Genomic DNA, 17,872 nt, shown 5'->3' with positions numbered 1-17,872 from the left:
CAGCCTTCTAATCGGGGAGCTAAGTGGCAGCCATCGGGTAGGCAGTAGTGGGTCAAGCCACAGATCACGCCTAAGCTTATTCTTCGTCTTCGCTGGACGTGCGAGAGGAAAATTTGCCTAACTATTGATAATCTACTCGACATTTTCATGTGTCAACATCATGATAAAAGCTTAAGCCCTCTCAGACCTGCCGATATCTCCGTCTCCGATTTCTCGAGCTGAAGTCGGTACAAGGTTTCCCATTACAGACGAGGATGGCAATCCTCGAGTGGTGGCTAAGCTTACCAGCGCTGTGGCTGTGCTAACAATGGGAGAGGTAATATTTGCTATCCGTATATTATGTGTAACATGACTTGTTTAGACTCTGTTTCGTAATTATAACCCCCAAATTACGGATTTGGATATTCCTCGTGATATTAACATGCTTATGCCATATGGATGCTTTGATCACGAAGCCCGTAAGGTTCAATCAATTCCAATTACGGATATGCGTATTACACAACAGCTTCCCTGCAGGTGATAGTAAGTAATATGAAGTGATGCACCAACTAAATGCAAGATAATAGCAGCATTGGTACAGTGCTTGTCTACATAACATGCATGCACCAAGGCGTAAGCCACATTTAAATCTGCAGAGCATCGGTGAGAAACTTACTACGCTGGGGTCTTAGGTAAGAGCCGATAAAAGTCCCCCTTGCATAAATACTGCTATGGTTTCTGCCCAATAACATGAATGGGAGAGAGGACCAAAGATCGAGGCCTTCTGAATTAAAGTCTTCCGTCCTTTTTGGGGTAAAACCAGTGGGAAAGATTCCAGCTCTGCTTGACTCCTATTTTTGATCATTATCAATCAACCCGAGAAAAACAGGAAATATGCTCAAGTCATTTCCGACTCCGATCCACGCTGAGAAGCCCGGTGCGCTGGTCATCAACACCGCGGAGGAGATTCCGGGAGAAGACGATTTCCCCGAGCGATACATTCCCGAGCACAGCTGGAAGAACGCGACATCTTATCCAGTAGATGCCACGGTAAATGAGATATTTCATACCCACGTTCTCAAACGTCCGGATGCCGCTGCTGTTTGTGCCTGGGATGGCACGTACACGTATCGCGAGCTGGAGGAGCGTTCAACAGCCGTGGCCCACGAACTCCGCCGGCGGGGTGTGAAGCCCGAGGTCCTGGTAGCTCTGCTGTTTGAGAAGTCTAAGTTCATCACCGTTGCCATGCATGCCGTCCTCCAGGCGGGCGGAGCATTTCTGCTGTGGGATCCCAGTCTGCCCGTGGGTCGCTTGCAAGCCATCTTTGCAGAGTCGGGGGCGCAAATGATCATCTCTTCGGCCACAATGGCTGGCATTGCGGCAGAAATTTGCTCGCACTCGATCATAGTGGACGATCAACACATTCCACCATCTGTCGAGTCTCTTGAGGGACCATTTAATCTGCCCGAAAACGCGCTATACAGTGTCTTCACATCAGGCTCCACAGGCACACCCAAGGGCTTCCTCATGGAGCATCGCGCGCTGGTTACCTGCGCACTGGCGTGTGGCCAATCCCTGGGGTTGAATGAGAATTCCCGAACGCTCCAATTTTCGTCCAATTCCTTCGACCTGGCGACATTTGAGCATCTGATTCCATTTATCTTCGGTGCTTGTATTTGTATCCCTTCCGAGGATGAGAGGAAGGGCGACCTCACTCGGGCCCTCCACCAATATCAGATTACCCTCGCCATGTTGACCCCCTCCGTGAGTCGGTTGTTGGAGCCAAAAGATCTGCCAATCCTGCAGGCCGTGATGCTGGCAGGGGAACCCGTGCTGAGTGAAGATGTACGTCGGTGGTCTCCCTACGTCCACCTGCACAATGGCTACAGCCCCGCAGAAGCCGGGTGCATTAACATTCTCAACTCGGCCATGGACGAGGCCTGCCCGAACAATGTGGGATACTCGACCGGTGTTATTCCATGGATCGTGGACCCGGACAACCATGAGCGGCTACTGGAGGTTGGAGAAGTCGGTGAGCTGATCATTCAGGGTCACACCGTTGGGCGAGGGTATTTTGGATCTCGTGAGAAAAGCCGGTCGACTTTCATCGATGCAACGGCGTGGGTCAGGAAGTTTGACCGTGAATCCTATGGATCGCTGTACAAAACCGGCGACCTTGTCCGGTTCGATACTGCGGACGGATCCATGCATTTCCTGGGCCGCAAGGACTCCCAGGTCAAGCTCCACGGGCAGCGGCTGGAGTTAGGCGAGATTGAGCATCAACTGCGACAGTACTTCCCGCCTCCACACGCGGTGATCGTCGAGTTGGTGACGGCTGAGAATCGGGAGCCCAATTTGATTGCGTTTGTGAGTCGCTCCCAAGACATGACCGGCATGATCGCCGATGACAACCCCTTCCTGGTGCCAGACGAGCAATTTGTGGCGGAAGCGCGGAAGGCACAGGCAGCCTTACGGGAGGCATTGCCCGTGTACATGGTCCCGTTAGACTTTCTGCTGCTCTCCCACTTGGTTATAATGCCGTCTGGGAAGACTGACCGTCGCTCCATTCGGATGTCCGCCGCCAATCTTTCGACGATGGAGAGAAGGAAATACAGCAGTATGCTCGCGGCCTGTCAAGGCCAACCATCGACCAAGCTCGAAGAATCCCTCGTGTACCTATGGGCATCCAGCCTCAACATCCCCGTTGACCAGATCGGCACTCAGGACAATTTCTTCAGCCTGGGCGGCAGCTCACTAGACGCCATTCGTCTTGCTGGGAGCGCGCGCAAAATGGGATTTGCCGGCTTATCTTCCGCCGTGGTGTTCAAGCATCCAACCATCCAGTCGATGGCAAGCATGTTGGAGGAGTCTGTCCAACAACCCCTGTCAAACACTCCATCGTCGGTATCATTCCAGCTGGACTCGACTCTGACCGCTCACCTCTTAGCCAAGGCTCAACTGCAAGCGAATGAATTGGAAGGAGGTTTTCTTCCCACCACTGCGTTCCAGCAAAAGTCCGCCCAATTGAAATGCATGCATATCACTCTGGAGGTTTCCGGTCTAGATCATTCGCGGCTGGAGGCTGCATGGGAGGCTGTCCAAAAGAAACACATCTCCCTCCGGTCCGTGTATGTTGGCCATAATGACTGTGTCTACCAAGCCTTCCTTCGCCAGCCCGCCACCAAAATTCCCATCCAATATTGCGACGACAAACCAGTGCAGGAGGTTGCAGCGAGCTTTTGCGACAGCGATGCCGAGCCTGTTCTCAATGGCAACCGCTGGTGGAAGCTCACGAGAATCGTCCACGAACGAGACGGCAGCAGTCTGCTTATCATCCGGACTACCCACGCGCAGTTTGATGCCATGACGCTGGATGTGATATTTAAAGACTTCATGACCGCCTTTGAGGGCCGCCAACTATCCCAATGCGAGCGGCAATTCTCAGATTACATGCCCTGCCGTGTAAATCAGAACGTGTCGCCGCCAGCGATGGACTTTTGGACCAAATTTATGCACGGGTCCCAGATGAGTCAACCGAAATTTACGAACGCTTCCTCCGCTAGTCTGTCCCCTGACCATATTGGCATGGTGTATGTTATGCGCCCGATTCTGCCGAACCCCATCCCTCCGCTCGGAATTACTCTGGCTTCTGTGTTTCGAGCCGCCTGGGCATTTGTGCTCTGGCGTTATACCGGGCAAGACGACGTAGTGTTTGGCGAATTCGTCGAAGGTCGCACGCTGCCGCTCGTGCAGGGCATAGAGAGTATCACCGGATGTACCGCAGCGGAGACTCCGATGCGTATTACCATTCCACATCACGATGAAGCCACCGTCCAGGATCTTCTCTCGCACTCTCAAGCGCAATATGTTACTCGGATGCCGTATGAAACATGCGAATTATCAGATATTGTTCCGCACTGTGTTCCCTCCTGGCCGGTACAGACGACTCGGTTTAGCCATGTCCTAGTGTTGGAAAATACCGAGGCGATTCCCCCGGTGGTGGTTGATGGACAGGCGTGCGCGCATAATTGGGCGTTTCATGGACGCCTGGAAGATGTCCAAGTGCAATTGGTTCCTGCGAAAGATACGTTGCATGTGGCCATCCTTGGGCCGGAGATTCGGTTGTCGCAAGAGATTGCAGATATGCTGGTAGACAAGTTGGCGACGACTCTCAGTCAATTCATTTCGATGCCTGGAGCATTGATATCCGAGATCAAGTGGTAAGTCTTGCCGTGAATGATAGTCCAACATGCTTTATGAAACAAAATTATGATTTTGGAGTGCTCCCCTCTTCTTCTCTCTCTTCCGTAATTATAGGTTCAAATAGGCGGAAACCATAATAATTATCTATGACGATGATATATTCCCAGACGAATTCAGCTTCACGTATCACGGCCGCTATCTACGGTTTTGATCAACACGGTACTCCTGATATGTAACGGGCAACTCCATATACTAACTATATCCACTCAGGCTGCAATATAACGAGCAGTATTCCCTGGATTCTTCATGTTAATCACTCAGCCATGTATGGTAGCCACAACATAGTCTACCCCTCGCCATCTATTGAGGGCCATGCTTCTAGCCTCTAATATAGGTAATTTTACCACTGGTCGGAACGCCGGCAGATGTATTACTTTCTTTTCCAGTTCTTTATATGTAGGGGACCTCCACCTCGGTGATGTTACGGGCCTTGAGAAGGCCACTGGACGCGTTTGCTCCATTCCCTAATATATTGTATTCATACTATCTCCTGCTTCACGTCTCCCTGTCCACCCCCCTTCCCAAGCAAGATATAATCATCCTCGGCGTGGAACCCCCCATCTACAGGGGCATTCGTGGGAATATATGCGTTGCTATTTCCATCTCCCTTTGTCAGCACCTCTGCTGCTCGATGGAATTCCTGATGGGTGTGACTGATGCAATCGTGGCAATGGATCCAAGCTGGACGAGAGATCGCGTTAAAACGATCGGCAGAAGTGCCATGGTCCAGATCCGCTTCGAGAGTGACTTCCTGGGCTTCGATGGAACCTTGTTGGACCAGCGAAACCCGTTTATGCCTGGAAGTTGAGGTCAGAATCCGCTCCAACAAGGACGGTTGATCTAAATCTTGCCTGAGCTTCTCCATCACACGCAACGCCAGCGGAACACCATCTTCCTCGCAGCCACTCGGATCATTCGAAAGCGATGCCAGCCGCAAGCAAATCGCCAATACGGCGGCGTCCTCAATAGCCTGGTTGGCCCCCTGCCCAGTATGTGGCAGAAATTGATGCGCTGCGTCTCCGATCACAATCATTCGGGCCTGGCGCGACACCCAGGTCCGTAACGGCTTCCTGGTGATCAACGAATGATTGAAACAGGTGCCCTGCGGTGTCTTCCCGATCACGGCAGAGAGTCTTTTAGCGACGCCCCAGTCTTGGATGTATCTCAGGACCGGAGTGGGGGATGCTGTTTGGACCCAGTTGGTGGTGGCTTTGGTCAGATCCTACGGCCGAATCGACGGTTATCAGATATCTATTCGTACGGACATATCAGAATTGGGGTGACTTGCCCTGTGTGAACAATTCCACCACACATATTTCCCCTGTCCAATGGTCCCCATGAGAATCGTCACATCCTTTCCAAAATAGATCTCATGGCGGTCATGTGTCGACGCGCCCTGCAATACCCACTGCGCATCAGGATCGGTAGCGACCGCACTCGCATCAAACGTCGATCGAAACATTGCCCCCCCGGTTTCCACAACAGCGGCGGCGCTCTCTGCCGGGGTTTCGCCGGTGATGATGGCGCGTGCTTTACTATGTGCCCCGTCTGCCCCAATCACGCACTGCCCGCTAATTCTCTCTCCACCCTGAAGAAGGACGCCCGCCATGGTTGCTGTCTCCCAATATTCCTCTACCATCACCCCATACCTCAGGTCCAACCCGAGGTCGGTTGTTGCATACTGATACAGCACCTGGACCAGGTCCGACCGACGCAGAAACTGTCCCGCCACTGGACTATCGGCGCCGAATGGGATGGTGTATTTCAATTCCCCAGCATCACTGAAAATATCCACGGAAGCCAGTTCGCTACCGAGCGATGCCAGGGTTGAGGCGATAGAGGAGCCATTGGTGGTGGGCCAGTGCGAAAAGACATTGAGACCATTTTCACTGAGGCCAATGATATCACCTAGACAACTCCAGCCGTGACGTTCAGCGAGGTGATTCCCTGATGGTTATCAGAGTAGGGGTTCATAAACCAGGCAGGACTGACCAAGTTGATACACCGTGCTTTTCTTCTCTAATCCAATCACCTTATGGCCTTGTCGATGACACTCGATCGCGGCAGTGAGTCCGGCGATTCCTAGGCCGACAATGATCACAGTGATACCGGTGGGCGTTTCTTTCGTCATTGCGGTGTCTATTTGAGGTCTTCTAGTGAAGAATGTTGGGGACTAAAGAAGAAACAGAAAAAGCAAAAAGGATAAGAGAAAAAAAGGCGTTTTATTACAGTTTTGTAAGGAGTTGGGAGAAATTAGATGGCCAAGACGTAATTATTTTCTCTCCTCCGTGGACCTACAGGGACACATGCCCTTCACTGTGTAGCATCAGCATACTTGTACCTACAGCCTAGTGATCGATATGAATGTGTTTGTGGGAAGATGTATGGGAATGGCTGATATGGCGGTGTGACCATCTTGTAATTGTTCTTGCATTGCGCTTACAGCAAGCAGTCAGAGGTAGCAGCAATGCACTTGGCGCAATTCGACATGGTATGTAAGTAACTATGAGCTGCTGCATTGGGACATGGTCTTCGTGGTCTGCTGGTTCAAGCATGCATCTTTTCTTTCTGGAAATAAAAATGTGAGATCGGAAGAGATTATTACAGCTGAGAATGGTCTGGAAGCTGTAGGACCGATCTCCATGCAGAGTGTGATATACCACAATAGCTGTGATCAGATTGGAAGATCAGATGTGTTATGAGAAAACGGTGCAGTACATAAGTGTGTGGCGCTGCTCGTCTGAAGCATAGACTCAATACTGCTGTCTGGCTCTAGTACTGTACCACGAGCGTACAAGCTTGGAGCAACATAGTGGAAGCGTAAAGCTTGCACATCTGGTTATTTTGCATGTCTGTTAGTTAGATAAATGTATAATATGAGTTTTTCTCTTTTGTATCCAAGATTTTTTATAGATGAGCTGCCCTGCATCGCATCACCTCAGAGGGCCTTACAGCATGCTCTCCCACCTGTATTGGAGTCCGGATTTTCGTAGCTTACTCTTACGTCCCTGAATTACTATCTGGCTTACTCTCCCTTCTGGAGCGTCGTTAGATTCTTACGTCAGTTCACAATTATGTTGATAACCTTGGAAGGGTCCAATCCACCATCACGGTGAACTAAACCGCGCTTTCCTCCATCCCATCAATTATTTTCTTCCAACCGGTTCAACAGCTTGTGCGAGCTACCACGACGGCAGAAACTATGACCGTCACCGCTGTATCTATGGCCCGGGACGCGCCAGACGCGTCGTCCGATCTGGAGTCGGAATGCCAGCTGCACAACTTGAGCCATGGCCCAAACCCTCTAACAGGTACTGCCCTATCACCTCCATTCCGTACATGGATTTGACAATGGCCCTGCAACTGGTTAGGCATACCACGGTTTGACTCCTTTGCTGAGCACCGCAAGCATATTTTGGTGCATATGGCAGCGGTGTTCCGCAACTGGGCGCGCGTTGGATTTACCGAAGGGATCTCCGGTCATATAAGTGTACGCGACCCAGAGCACGCGGAATATATTTGGATGAACCCAATTGGGAAGCACTTTGGCCTGTTAACCGCGGGCGATATGCTGTGTCTAGATATCAAGACAGGAGCCGTGGTCGGCGGAAACCGAGTATGTTCTCCGACGCCCCTTGTTTCCAATCATCCTTCCCGGCCATGTTCTCATCTGGCTGTCAGAATCGACCCGTCAATACTCCTGGCTTCTTCATTCACTCAGAGATTCACCAAGCACGCACTGACATTCACTCAATTTGCCATGCGCATACCATTGCCGGGCGGGCGTGGGCGACCTTTGGCCAGCCCCTGGATATGATTACACAGGACGTGTGTGACCTGTACGGGGTGCTAGCCGTGAGTCAGGAGTACGGGGGAATCGTCACGGCCCAGCAGGAAGGGCAGCAGATTGCAAAGGCACTGGGCAGTAAGGGTAAGGCCGCGGTACTGCTAAACCATGGCCTCTTGAGTGTTGGCTCGACCGTGGACGAGGCCTCGTTTCTCTTCACGCTGCTCGACCGCAGTTGTCAGATCCAGTTGCAGGTAGAAGCAGCCTGTGCAGGGAACCCGGCACTGAAGAAGCATATCATCCCCAATCAGCTGGCCCAGTTCAACTTTGACATGGCGGGCCAGAAGGACTGGTTGTATGCAGAGGCGCAGCCAGACATTGAGTATGAGATTGCTATGGCGGGTGATGCGATTATGAACGGTTTGGACCAGGACTTCGTATCAAATCCCAAAAAACCGGGCCAGCAGCCGTTTGATATCTAAACTAGCTGTCATAAATAATCAAATGCAATGAACTAATCCTGAACCTCGCATATGCCAATCTGTACTCTAGCCAACGCTACTATCCGCGTTCTCTGCGTCCACCGCATCCGCCATTTCCCCCAGAGTGTCAAATCGCCAGTCATACACAGCCTCATCCACATTGCCAATGACCGCTCCGGAGCGCGCAATCCACACCGACTTAATACCCATCTTTTGCGCGGGTTGGTGATCGTGAAATTGACTCTGCGCGGTGTGCAGGACCTGATCCGACTCCACTTCCAGCTTCTCCTTCACGGCTTTCAACAGGTACTGGAAATTGCGTAAATCCGGCTTATACGACCCAATATCTTGTGCAGTCAACACCAAATCAAATGGAAAACCCTGCAGACTACCCGCATTGGTTTTGGCAAATGACTCCCTATCCACATTGGACACCACTACAAGTTTGTAATGCTTGGAGAGCCGCTTCAATGCATCCAACGTATCAGGGAAGACCGGCCAGTGTGCCACGGCTTCGCCGAAGCGCTTGTTCTCTCCTGCAGTGGGCGAAGGAAGACCCAACTTCTCGATCAGCGCCGGATGCACGGCGGCCAACAGTTCACTGTATAGCATGCCGGGGGCCTTGGCTTCATGTTCGTGTTCGAGATCTTCGAAAAGCTTAAGCAGATGATCGCGTTTGAACTGGACGCTGTAGCGATCTAATGTCACTTGGAGGGCGGCGCAGATGCCTTCTTCCCAGTCGACTAGGGTGCCGTAGACATCGAAGCTGAGCAGGCGGTATGCAGATAACTGAGACATGATTTCAGATTTTATCGGGACGATACGGAATGAACGTCTGGAAGAAACAGATGGTCTTTGCACTAGATTGCACGGTGCAAGAATTCGATGTGGCGTGTCAGCTGCGTATTATAGCAAGCAAGGAAGATAATGCTGCTGTACCAGTGGGGGAAGCAAGGCCGTTGAAAATTCATGATTGTTGTTATTATTCTCTGCAGTAACGTACAGGAATGCGTTGGCTATACGTGGTCCAGATGGAAGTGGACTTTGTTGCCTTTTTGTCCTTCACTCTCCATATTTACCATCGTAGATATGTCATATGTATCCAGGTCTAATACGGGATCTAATCTGCCTCCGGCAACTATAGCCGTAGATGTCATGCAGGTCATACGTATACTGTATACATCTTGGCAATTGGCGGTGTGAACAAAGACATTGTGTCGGCAACAATGTTCTCGATAATTCACAATAATGCTCACCCTTTGGGAAATTACTGGAAAGTGGCGGTGTGACGAAAAGCTCCCTGCCTGCCTTTGGCATCGTTAGGGGACTACTATGGCCTGCATCTGGGGACTAGACCTCTCTCCTGCAGAAGTTCGATCTCTGAGCTGCAATGCTTGTCATAAGTTTTAGTAATCAGCGTGTGCAATGGACACATGCAACGAAAGGAAAGAAGACACACTACTAGCCTTAGAATTTGAATCCCAGTCAGTGCTCATGTTATCGTAAGGGAAATGGCATTCTGTGCGGATCCCAAATCCCCGATGACGACGATGTTACCAGCACCGTATTCCCTCCCCAAAGCCAACGAACTGGGCGTTGTGGACAGCTCGATGGCGGTCAAGGACCGAAAAGAAAAGAAACGGATTCAGAATCGAGTGGCTCAGCGGATCTACCGTAGCATACCCCTGTCTACCCTACCCACGGCAGAGAACCAAAACAGCGAGCTAATGGGCACTAGGGCAACGCGTCAAAGCTCGTCTGGCGGATCTCCAGGCACGAGTCGAAGACCACGAGCAAAGTCGGCTGCAGCGGACCGACGATCACGACAAGCTGGGTGCCAGTCAAAGCCGCACAGTGACAGCGGAACTGTGCGCGATATCTCCAAAATCACCCCTAGACCTGGATAGGTCAGCTGCCTTAGGTCTGGTTCCACAAGGGGGCTCCTTCCAGAAACAGAGGCTGCCACTACAAGTACACTGTCCGCAGAATGTGCAAGAGACAGGCGAGACTAGGATAGGGAATGCAAAGCTCCTCCTGGATTATAACGGTTCCGCCCAACACCCACTGGATCCAACCATCTGGCAAGACAATGCAAGTTTTCTCGGGAATGTCTCTGGTGGCCCCAACGCAAGCCCAGGTAGGTGGCCCGAAACCTTGCTCCGGTGGGATAGGACCGCGCAGTAACAGAGCAGCAGTGTTAGCAGAGCAATCCAACAGCGCCACCATCTTGATGACAGAAAGCCGGCGTAGCATAGACAGGTTGTTGGACACGTTGGGTAACACCTGGGAACCAGAGCCTCCGTATCAACCGATGAGCAGAATTCCGTCGGTGGGAAGCGTCTCTAATCCCACCCGCACCTCAGACTCACCGCACAACACACCCAACTCGGTGGCGATGTCCACAGACCATACGTCGCTAAACGACCGCCTTGAATGTGTGATGGAATGTGTCATGCATAATGGATTCGACAACTTTGACGTGCTGGTCACGGCCTATTACAATGGGACTTTTGCGGAATCATCACCGCTATCGTACGAACAACGTCTAAGCCGCACTCGACGGCTTCCCAAAGTTATCGCAGATATATGTTATGCCGCAGACCAATGGGACTCATGGGAGCGGCGAATGTTTCATGAAGAAATCTTGAAGACGACGGAGACAATCTTATTATCTGAGGGCGATGGCGCGCGAAACAATCTGAATGACTGCATCATTCCCTTAGCGCAGGCGCAGCATACGACTAGCAAGATAGGTAGCCCTAATGCTATAAAGCGGATCATTCAAAATGAGGTGAGAAGACGGTCCGCTCCAACAATTGTCTCCATTGTCTCCAACGGCAACAGACTGAAACTCATAGTTACCAACCCGATGGGCTCTGATGATGGGCTTGGCCGCCGAGAACAGGGCTGCCTGGCAAAGGGATCGATCAGACACAGCGCTTGCAGCCATTGTCCTGTTGCATTTCGCCGGTCGTATACCAAAGGAACAGCTGCTCTGCATTCTCAGCACGTTCCTGTAAGGTAAGCATGAAATATAAATAAGTAAACCTTCGGCCGTTTGTCTTCCATTTTGAGATGTGTCGGTGTTGTTTTCTTCATTGGTTCCATGAGTTCAGCAATGTGCGTACCATGAAAAGAGTTGTGAAATCTGATTTTGCTGGGAGGGGGAATCCAGCAGGTTAAGAATTAACTAGTTATAGAAGGTCAACATGGTCTATGATCTGATCCCTTGAGCGCCAATAAAGAAATTTCTCATGGCTTACGAGCTTACCTCAGATAAGGGGAATAAAGGGGCAGTGTGTCAGCAATTTAAGTAGCCCTGGAGTGGATAGTAATTCATCTACAGTAAATGACACCCCCGTCATTGACTGGCGATAGTAAGCCATCCAAAGCAGAGGAGACTTACGTGGCACACCGCAACACGGAAGACATTGGTGCCTCCTTCAGGCTGAGTGATATCAAGAAGCAACACATAAGGCACTATATAACGATCAATTTAGTATGGCCAGTGTTATTGAACCGTTCGCCGATTCCTGTATTCTTTGCAGCTAACGATTCACCATCCTGGGCGCCCTTGACCTACTTCTTCCATTCCTTCCGTGCCATCTTCTGTGATCTTCTTCCAACGATTCAACCCTGCCACAGCGAGCGATTATGGAAGCTATCTCCCCCATCAAGCAGATATGGGGTACGGCAGCTCCTATCTTACGTCTCCGGCGCACCCCAAGTGGCTATGGTCTTCATCAGCGATGGTACCGGGGACTGGGAAACGCAAGTACCGCCATGAATGAGACCAGAGACATGGCTGTGAAAGCTCGTCCACCCCCACTGAACATTAAGAGGCAGTCGTGTACACCCGAGTTTTATGAGGCCATCTCCAGGATCTGCCAACTACGCCGCAAGTACATGGAGAAGCGGACAGTTTTCGTGGATGGCGAGGAGATGGTGCCTATCCTGAAGGCGCTGGGGGCCAGAGATGAAGACTTCCCCAGACTTCAGGCCGTGAACAACAGTCTCGTCGGTGATCCGACATTGCCTTTCCGCAAGTCCCGTAACGGAAGGTTCTGCTTCGACTGGGATACCAAGTCCGTGCGGCGACTCGAGTTTCAGCCATTCGCACTGTCAGTGGGAGAGGACTTTAAACGGCATGACTCGGACACCGTTCGTGTTTTCGATGAGGTAGACAACGACCTGCAGCTCAACACGGCCTTCCAAGCGCTCATGGTATTTAAAGGGCTCATGTTCCATGGGATGACGGTGAAGGAACGTCCGAAGCTTGACTATCATAGCAACAAATGGGTGTGTACGCTCTTTGCTCTGCGTACCGTCACGACGCCGGAAATGCTGGGAGAGCCCGCGCTGGAAGGCGTGCACACGGATGGGGTCGACCATACCATGACAACCTATCTGCGAAGTACCAACATGACGCCGGATAGTGCAGTGACTTTCTTGCATGATGTCAAGGAGAAAACTGGCATCCGACTTCAAGAAACCGCGCCGGAGATGATCCGGGCACGAGCACAGCATCGCCATTTCCTGGACACCCTGTTAATTGTCGATAATGAGCGTAAACACAGCATATCTCCAGTCTATGCGGTCAACGCATCCAGGGAGGCTACCCGGGACATGCTGATCTTCTTCACGCGCAAGCCAGTCACTGGAGACCATATTTCCGCGGGGATTGACTCTCTTAATCCTCACCGGGAAATGGGATTGGAGTTTCCCGCCATGAGTCTGTCGGATGAATAATGAACTGGGAAAAGTTGTATCAGGGCTGTTTATTTGCCTCGGAATTGTCATTGTAGATATATTTCTAAAAGAATCAGATACATGGGGCAAGAAAAATGTCACGGGAAAATCCCGGCTCCCTAGTTAATCTACAACATATGCAATTCCTATCTATAGATCGTCCGACCCCATCTCTCCCTGTCATTATCATGCCCCCTAAGAAAGGCCCTTAGAGACTCAATGGAACTGGCATTCCCGGTCCAAAATGATTCTTCGGATCCCACTTCTGCTTCGCCGCCACCAGCCTGGGTAAGTTATGTTCTCCGTACCAGACACTCGGACCTTCATCGCCGTATGCCTCGTTCACATAGCTGTGGTGATTTTCAAAGCCCATCACACCCTGGATTTCTGCGCGAGATGGTTGGATGAAGTCATCCAATGTATCATGGTATTTCGGGTCAGTGATGTAGTTGACGAATACCCTAATACAAGGCGGAAACACCATGGTTAGCTGGAATCTTGGATTCTCCCCTTTTCGGGTTCCCTTTTGCGACGGAAGCACATACATCTGGATTTTGGTATCTCTCCATGGAAACACTCCTCGCTCCTCTTCAGGAACCGCCATCACCGTAGCCTCGGAATGTCTCTCGATCATTAGCAACCCATTGAACCACTCATTCTCGGCAGAGAAGGAGCTCCAATTCGTGAACGCCGCAACCATTGTGTCCACGTCAGTACGCTTCAGACCCATTGAGTACATGTTCGCATTCCAGCCCGTGTTGCACATGATGGCTGTTTCTTCGCCGTAGGTATTCCAAGTGGTGTTGGCCCATGAGGTGACGGTTGGGTTGAGGGCTTCCACTTTGGCCAGATGGGGGGCAGCATCTGCATCGTCTCCGAATATCAACAGACGAACATGAAGCTCAGCCTACATTTTCTCCCAGTAAGCCTTCTTCTCTTTACTTGTAATTTCTTTTGAAGGGGACTGGGTTGATTTACCTCTTTGGTTGTATGGTTGAAACCACCAAGAATTCCCCAAAAGACACCCGGCTCAAGATCCTCATCCACTGACTTCAACAACTCAAATGCGGACGCATTCCGGGAGTTAGGGATCAGGAAATCACCAAACACGCTGTTGCCACCATTGGTCTGGTCGTACATCTTGAACGTGGCGGAGGTGATGATACCAAAGTTATGACCGGCACCACGAATCGCCCAGAAGAGATCCGCATTCTCGGTTTGTGAGGCCGTGACTAAGTCCCCTGTGGCAGTGACAACATGGGCCGAGATCAGAGAGTCGGCCAGGATACCACGAACACTATAAAGGGTTCCTAGACCGCCTCCGATCATCGTGCCGAGCGTGCTGATGCAGCGATCGGTGCTGAGGGCTAAGATGCGTTAACAGCATGGACTTGTTTGATTCCTGATTCGGTGGGGTAGGGGGGTTGTTTACGAAGTTCCTTTTTCACGTCATATAGCACATCATACACCTGGCTGTTCACAACTCCCGGTCCGATAGTCACGGCGTCGTTCTCAAAATCCAAGAAGATGTTTTTCAGTAGTTTGAGGTCGATATTCACCGCTCCCTTGACGGAAGTATAGCCGGTTTTGACACTGTGTCCTGATCCGGTGGCCAGAAAGGGAATATCATGCTCAGTGGCAGCTTTGACCTGAGCAAAGCAAGAAACGCATTAGCACCGACAAGACAATGAGATCAATCCATGTGTGTAAATGGGTATGTATTGAGGTTTGCTGCAGTAGGCTAGAGGAAGATATCCCGGGTATGGACATACAATGTTTTTCACATCTTCTTCGGTGGCCGGTTGAATGGCAGCAACATAACTCGGGTCTTGCAAGTTAGACCATCTTTCATTCACTTTAAAATATTCCGGGTCATTGGGGAGGTATAGACGGGCGCCAGAAGACAAGACTGGCTTGAAAATGGCGTTGAAATCAACAGGGCCTTCATCTTGGCTGGCAGGTGCTGGTGTTGATGCGACCAGTATCGGTAATGCCGCGAGGATGGAGATCAAAGACAACGATCGCATCATGAAATGATGAATGCTTTTTCTTTTCACTTTTGGCTGTTGCTTTTGGAAGATGTGATCTCTTCAGATGCCAGGGAAGGTATATGTAATTTGTTCAACCGTACACATCAGAGACCCATTGGTACTCATTTCTTTTCCTCATTTCTTTTTCATTTCGTTTTCATTTCTTTTTTCTCATTTCCTTTTGTCATCCAGTATGGATCCTTTCGGAAGAATGTCTCCTTGCTTACTGCTCAATACTACTCTACATGCAGTGGAATCAATATTTATGCAGAATAAGTGTCTTACTTGAAAAGGTCGCGTGCTTTGTCTCGCGGGCCCTTGCTCTACTCCAAATTACCAATATTTTACGTGAGACAGCTCGTTCGGAAGGACTGCAGTGCTCTTGCAGCAAGTCACCGCGCTGTGTCCAGTGTGTTTATTGCCTCCGTAACTATTACTGCCTGAAGGTAGCACATTTCTGCCTATACTGATGGAGAAGAATACCACATGAATCGGCGGTCTCTTATTGCATTCGGCCACAATGGCCTTGCTAGCATAGTGGGTAATAGCGATCAAAGAGCAGTAGGGAAAAAGTGAGAATCACTCTGGCTTGTATGTATTCTCGACCCGATACACCCCATCGATAGGGATATTGGTAGGCACATATTCCCTCCCATCTCGAATTGCCTGTACTACAGATTCAAACTCCCGATACGTATAGTCCTGACAATCATGACTAAAGATCCAGTCCGGGTTGGGGAACCGGAACTCATCCTGCTTGCTCGCTTCTTTTTCCCAGTCCGGCCGGAGCACAGTCGCCTGAAAGGTCGAACTTCCCAGCTGGATGACGGTTGCCCGCGGGTATCGGATCTTCTCGACCACCTGCAGCGCGAGGGAAACGCGGTCTTTGCCTGCCAGCGAGAGTGCAATGGCGAGAACTGCGCCATCTTCAATCCCTTGGCTCCCGCCCTGGCCTACGACAGGGTAGTAGGGGTGGGCGGCATCACCAATGAGGATGATCCGTCCGCCCTCGGAAATCCATGTGCGGAGTGGAGGACGATAGATGAGTGGATGGTTCACCAACTTGCTGGGTTTGGTATGTCGAATAACGGCTTCAATTCTGTGCCTGCCAGGCCACTGACTGATAGTCGCCAGTGCGTCGTCGATCTTGGCTTGACCTCCACCGTGCCATGTCTCACGTGCACCGTAGCAATCCTGAAGACCAGAGTGAGTGGACAGAAACGCAATATAGGAAAGGGACAAGAAACGAAAGTGAAATGCCTACCTTGTGCGTTGTCATCCACACCACTTCTTTTCCCCTTTTCAGGGTCATCATGGCCACATTCACGCCGTCCCCGAACCACGCATAGGTCCGGTCCACCAAGTCAGTCCCGGCCAGAACCCACTTTGCCTCCTGATCATCCGCAAATGTGTCGGCCTCAATATGAGCTCTAAAAGTTGCCCAACCAGTTTCCCGCCGAGGTATATCCTCTTTGGTGACATACTTCCTGGCCATCCCATGAACTCCATCCGCGCACACCACACAGTCTCCGCTAATTCTTTCTCGACCATCAACGACTACACCGGCGTGTCCATCATCGCTTTCCCAGTACTCAGTCACCCGAGAGCCCAGTCGAATGTCAATCCCCAACCGGTTCTTCGCGAGCTCATATAGGAGACACACCAGTTTGCCGCGATTGGTTACAAGACCCTCCCCCTTTCCGGGAAGTTCTTGTCGGACAATGAGCTTATCGCAATGATCCATCATATCGACATGCGTGGCGTCGCAGCAATTCAGGGCAATCTCTGTGAGGAGTTCATCACCCCATTGGCGGATGACACGGCTTGCGTTGGGGGCGATCATAATTCCATCGCCGGCTATTCTCTCCAACGGATTAGCTCAGGAAGAATGCAAATCACCTGTCGAGGGTACTGTGGTATGAGGGCGCGGAATAACATACCATCATGTTGTAGCTCGGACACCTTTTCGAGGACAATCACTGAATGACCCTTTCGATGACATTCAATTGCTGCGGTAAGGCCTGCGAGGCCGAGTCCAACAATAATAACCTTGATCCCAGTTGAATCAGGCGCAGATACCGTGTGGTGAAGTTCTTTTGTCATCTTGTTCGTCTTTTTCCCGGGCAAAGGACAGAAAAGATAAAAAGGGGAAACAACAACCAAAAGAAAAGAAAAGAAAAAACGTGGCAGAGGGAAATGAATGATCAACTGATCAAGAAGACTTCTGGAGAAATCCAGTCAGTTGTTGAGTCAGGAAAATTATACACGCTCCTTGCTGCAGTAATATGCGTATGCACAGTACTGAACGGCCATCCTTGTGTAGAATGTAATCTTTTCAGATATACGGAACATTATGCTATCTATATTACGTAAATGACGGAATATTATGCTACCTATATTACGTGAATGATTTTCTTTATATTCATGCATCTCATACTAACAGTCCATGCAGGAACAGTACATGCAGGAGATGAATATTTACATGCAGGAGGCGACATACATGTGGGTGAAAGCATTGCATGAGAACACTCAATTGCTAGAGCCCCATGCTTGTAGATCAGACAGTTCTAAGACATCAACGG

The 17,872-nt window shown here is 50.6% G+C and overlaps 8 protein-coding genes across 8 annotated transcripts; 4 read left to right on the top strand and 4 right to left on the bottom strand.

The window, feature by feature from the left end:
* Nucleotides 1–873: 873 nt before the first annotated feature.
* nrps11 (nonribosomal peptide synthetase fmqC) lies at nucleotides 874–4,203 on the top strand (the record flags this gene model as incomplete). Its single annotated transcript, XM_022626463.1, has 1 exon — nucleotides 874–4,203. The coding sequence occupies one exon, from the start codon at nucleotides 874–876 to the stop codon at nucleotides 4,201–4,203; it is 3,330 nt and encodes a 1,109-aa protein (XP_022493593.1).
* Nucleotides 4,204–4,720: 517 nt separating this feature from the next.
* PENARI_c001G05109 (FAD-dependent oxidoreductase) lies at nucleotides 4,721–6,373 on the bottom strand (the record flags this gene model as incomplete). Its single annotated transcript, XM_022626518.1, has 3 exons — nucleotides 4,721–5,464; nucleotides 5,555–6,189; nucleotides 6,235–6,373. The coding sequence occupies 3 exons, from the start codon at nucleotides 6,371–6,373 to the stop codon at nucleotides 4,721–4,723; spliced, it is 1,518 nt and encodes a 505-aa protein (XP_022493119.1).
* Nucleotides 6,374–7,444: 1,071 nt separating this feature from the next.
* PENARI_c001G10013 (uncharacterized protein) lies at nucleotides 7,445–8,511 on the top strand (the record flags this gene model as incomplete). Its single annotated transcript, XM_022626915.1, has 3 exons — nucleotides 7,445–7,553; nucleotides 7,614–7,858; nucleotides 7,924–8,511. 3 exons carry the CDS (start codon nucleotides 7,445–7,447, stop codon nucleotides 8,509–8,511), a joined length of 942 nt encoding a protein of 313 aa, XP_022493970.1.
* Nucleotides 8,512–8,577: 66 nt separating this feature from the next.
* Nucleotides 8,578–9,309, bottom strand: PENARI_c001G07691 (uncharacterized protein; the record flags this gene model as incomplete). The annotated part of the gene is made up of 1 exon (XM_022626740.1): nucleotides 8,578–9,309. One exon carries the CDS (start codon nucleotides 9,307–9,309, stop codon nucleotides 8,578–8,580), a length of 732 nt encoding a protein of 243 aa, XP_022493446.1.
* A 743-nt stretch (nucleotides 9,310–10,052) lies between these two features.
* Nucleotides 10,053–11,531, top strand: PENARI_c001G08208 (bZIP transcription factor; the record flags this gene model as incomplete). The annotated part of the gene is made up of 4 exons (XM_022626782.1): nucleotides 10,053–10,185; nucleotides 10,250–10,648; nucleotides 10,707–11,302; nucleotides 11,370–11,531. The coding sequence occupies 4 exons, from the start codon at nucleotides 10,053–10,055 to the stop codon at nucleotides 11,529–11,531; spliced, it is 1,290 nt and encodes a 429-aa protein (XP_022493550.1).
* A 634-nt stretch (nucleotides 11,532–12,165) lies between these two features.
* On the top strand, nucleotides 12,166–13,260 carry PENARI_c001G01021 (2OG-Fe dioxygenase family protein; the record flags this gene model as incomplete). The annotated part of the gene is made up of 1 exon (XM_022626203.1): nucleotides 12,166–13,260. One exon carries the CDS (start codon nucleotides 12,166–12,168, stop codon nucleotides 13,258–13,260), a length of 1,095 nt encoding a protein of 364 aa, XP_022493409.1.
* Nucleotides 13,261–13,468: 208 nt separating this feature from the next.
* Nucleotides 13,469–15,287, bottom strand: fmqD (FAD-dependent monooxygenase fmqD; the record flags this gene model as incomplete). The annotated part of the gene is made up of 5 exons (XM_022626160.1): nucleotides 13,469–13,721; nucleotides 13,806–14,167; nucleotides 14,239–14,627; nucleotides 14,693–14,909; nucleotides 15,033–15,287. 5 exons carry the CDS (start codon nucleotides 15,285–15,287, stop codon nucleotides 13,469–13,471), a joined length of 1,476 nt encoding a protein of 491 aa, XP_022493945.1.
* Nucleotides 15,288–15,869: 582 nt separating this feature from the next.
* On the bottom strand, nucleotides 15,870–17,393 carry PENARI_c001G12120 (FAD-dependent oxidoreductase; the record flags this gene model as incomplete). Its single annotated transcript, XM_022627084.1, has 4 exons — nucleotides 15,870–16,484; nucleotides 16,555–16,720; nucleotides 16,775–17,147; nucleotides 17,231–17,393. 4 exons carry the CDS (start codon nucleotides 17,391–17,393, stop codon nucleotides 15,870–15,872), a joined length of 1,317 nt encoding a protein of 438 aa, XP_022493638.1.
* Between the last annotated feature and the right edge of the window lie 479 nt (nucleotides 17,394–17,872).

This window comes from Penicillium arizonense, assembly GCF_001773325.1.
Source record: "Penicillium arizonense strain CBS 141311 chromosome Unknown PENARI_contig001, whole genome shotgun sequence".
In the NCBI taxonomy this organism is placed as follows: Eukaryota; Fungi; Ascomycota; class Eurotiomycetes; order Eurotiales; family Aspergillaceae; genus Penicillium; species Penicillium arizonense.
Note: the sequence above shows the minus strand (reverse complement) of the source record. Positions and strands in the feature narration are given on the sequence as shown.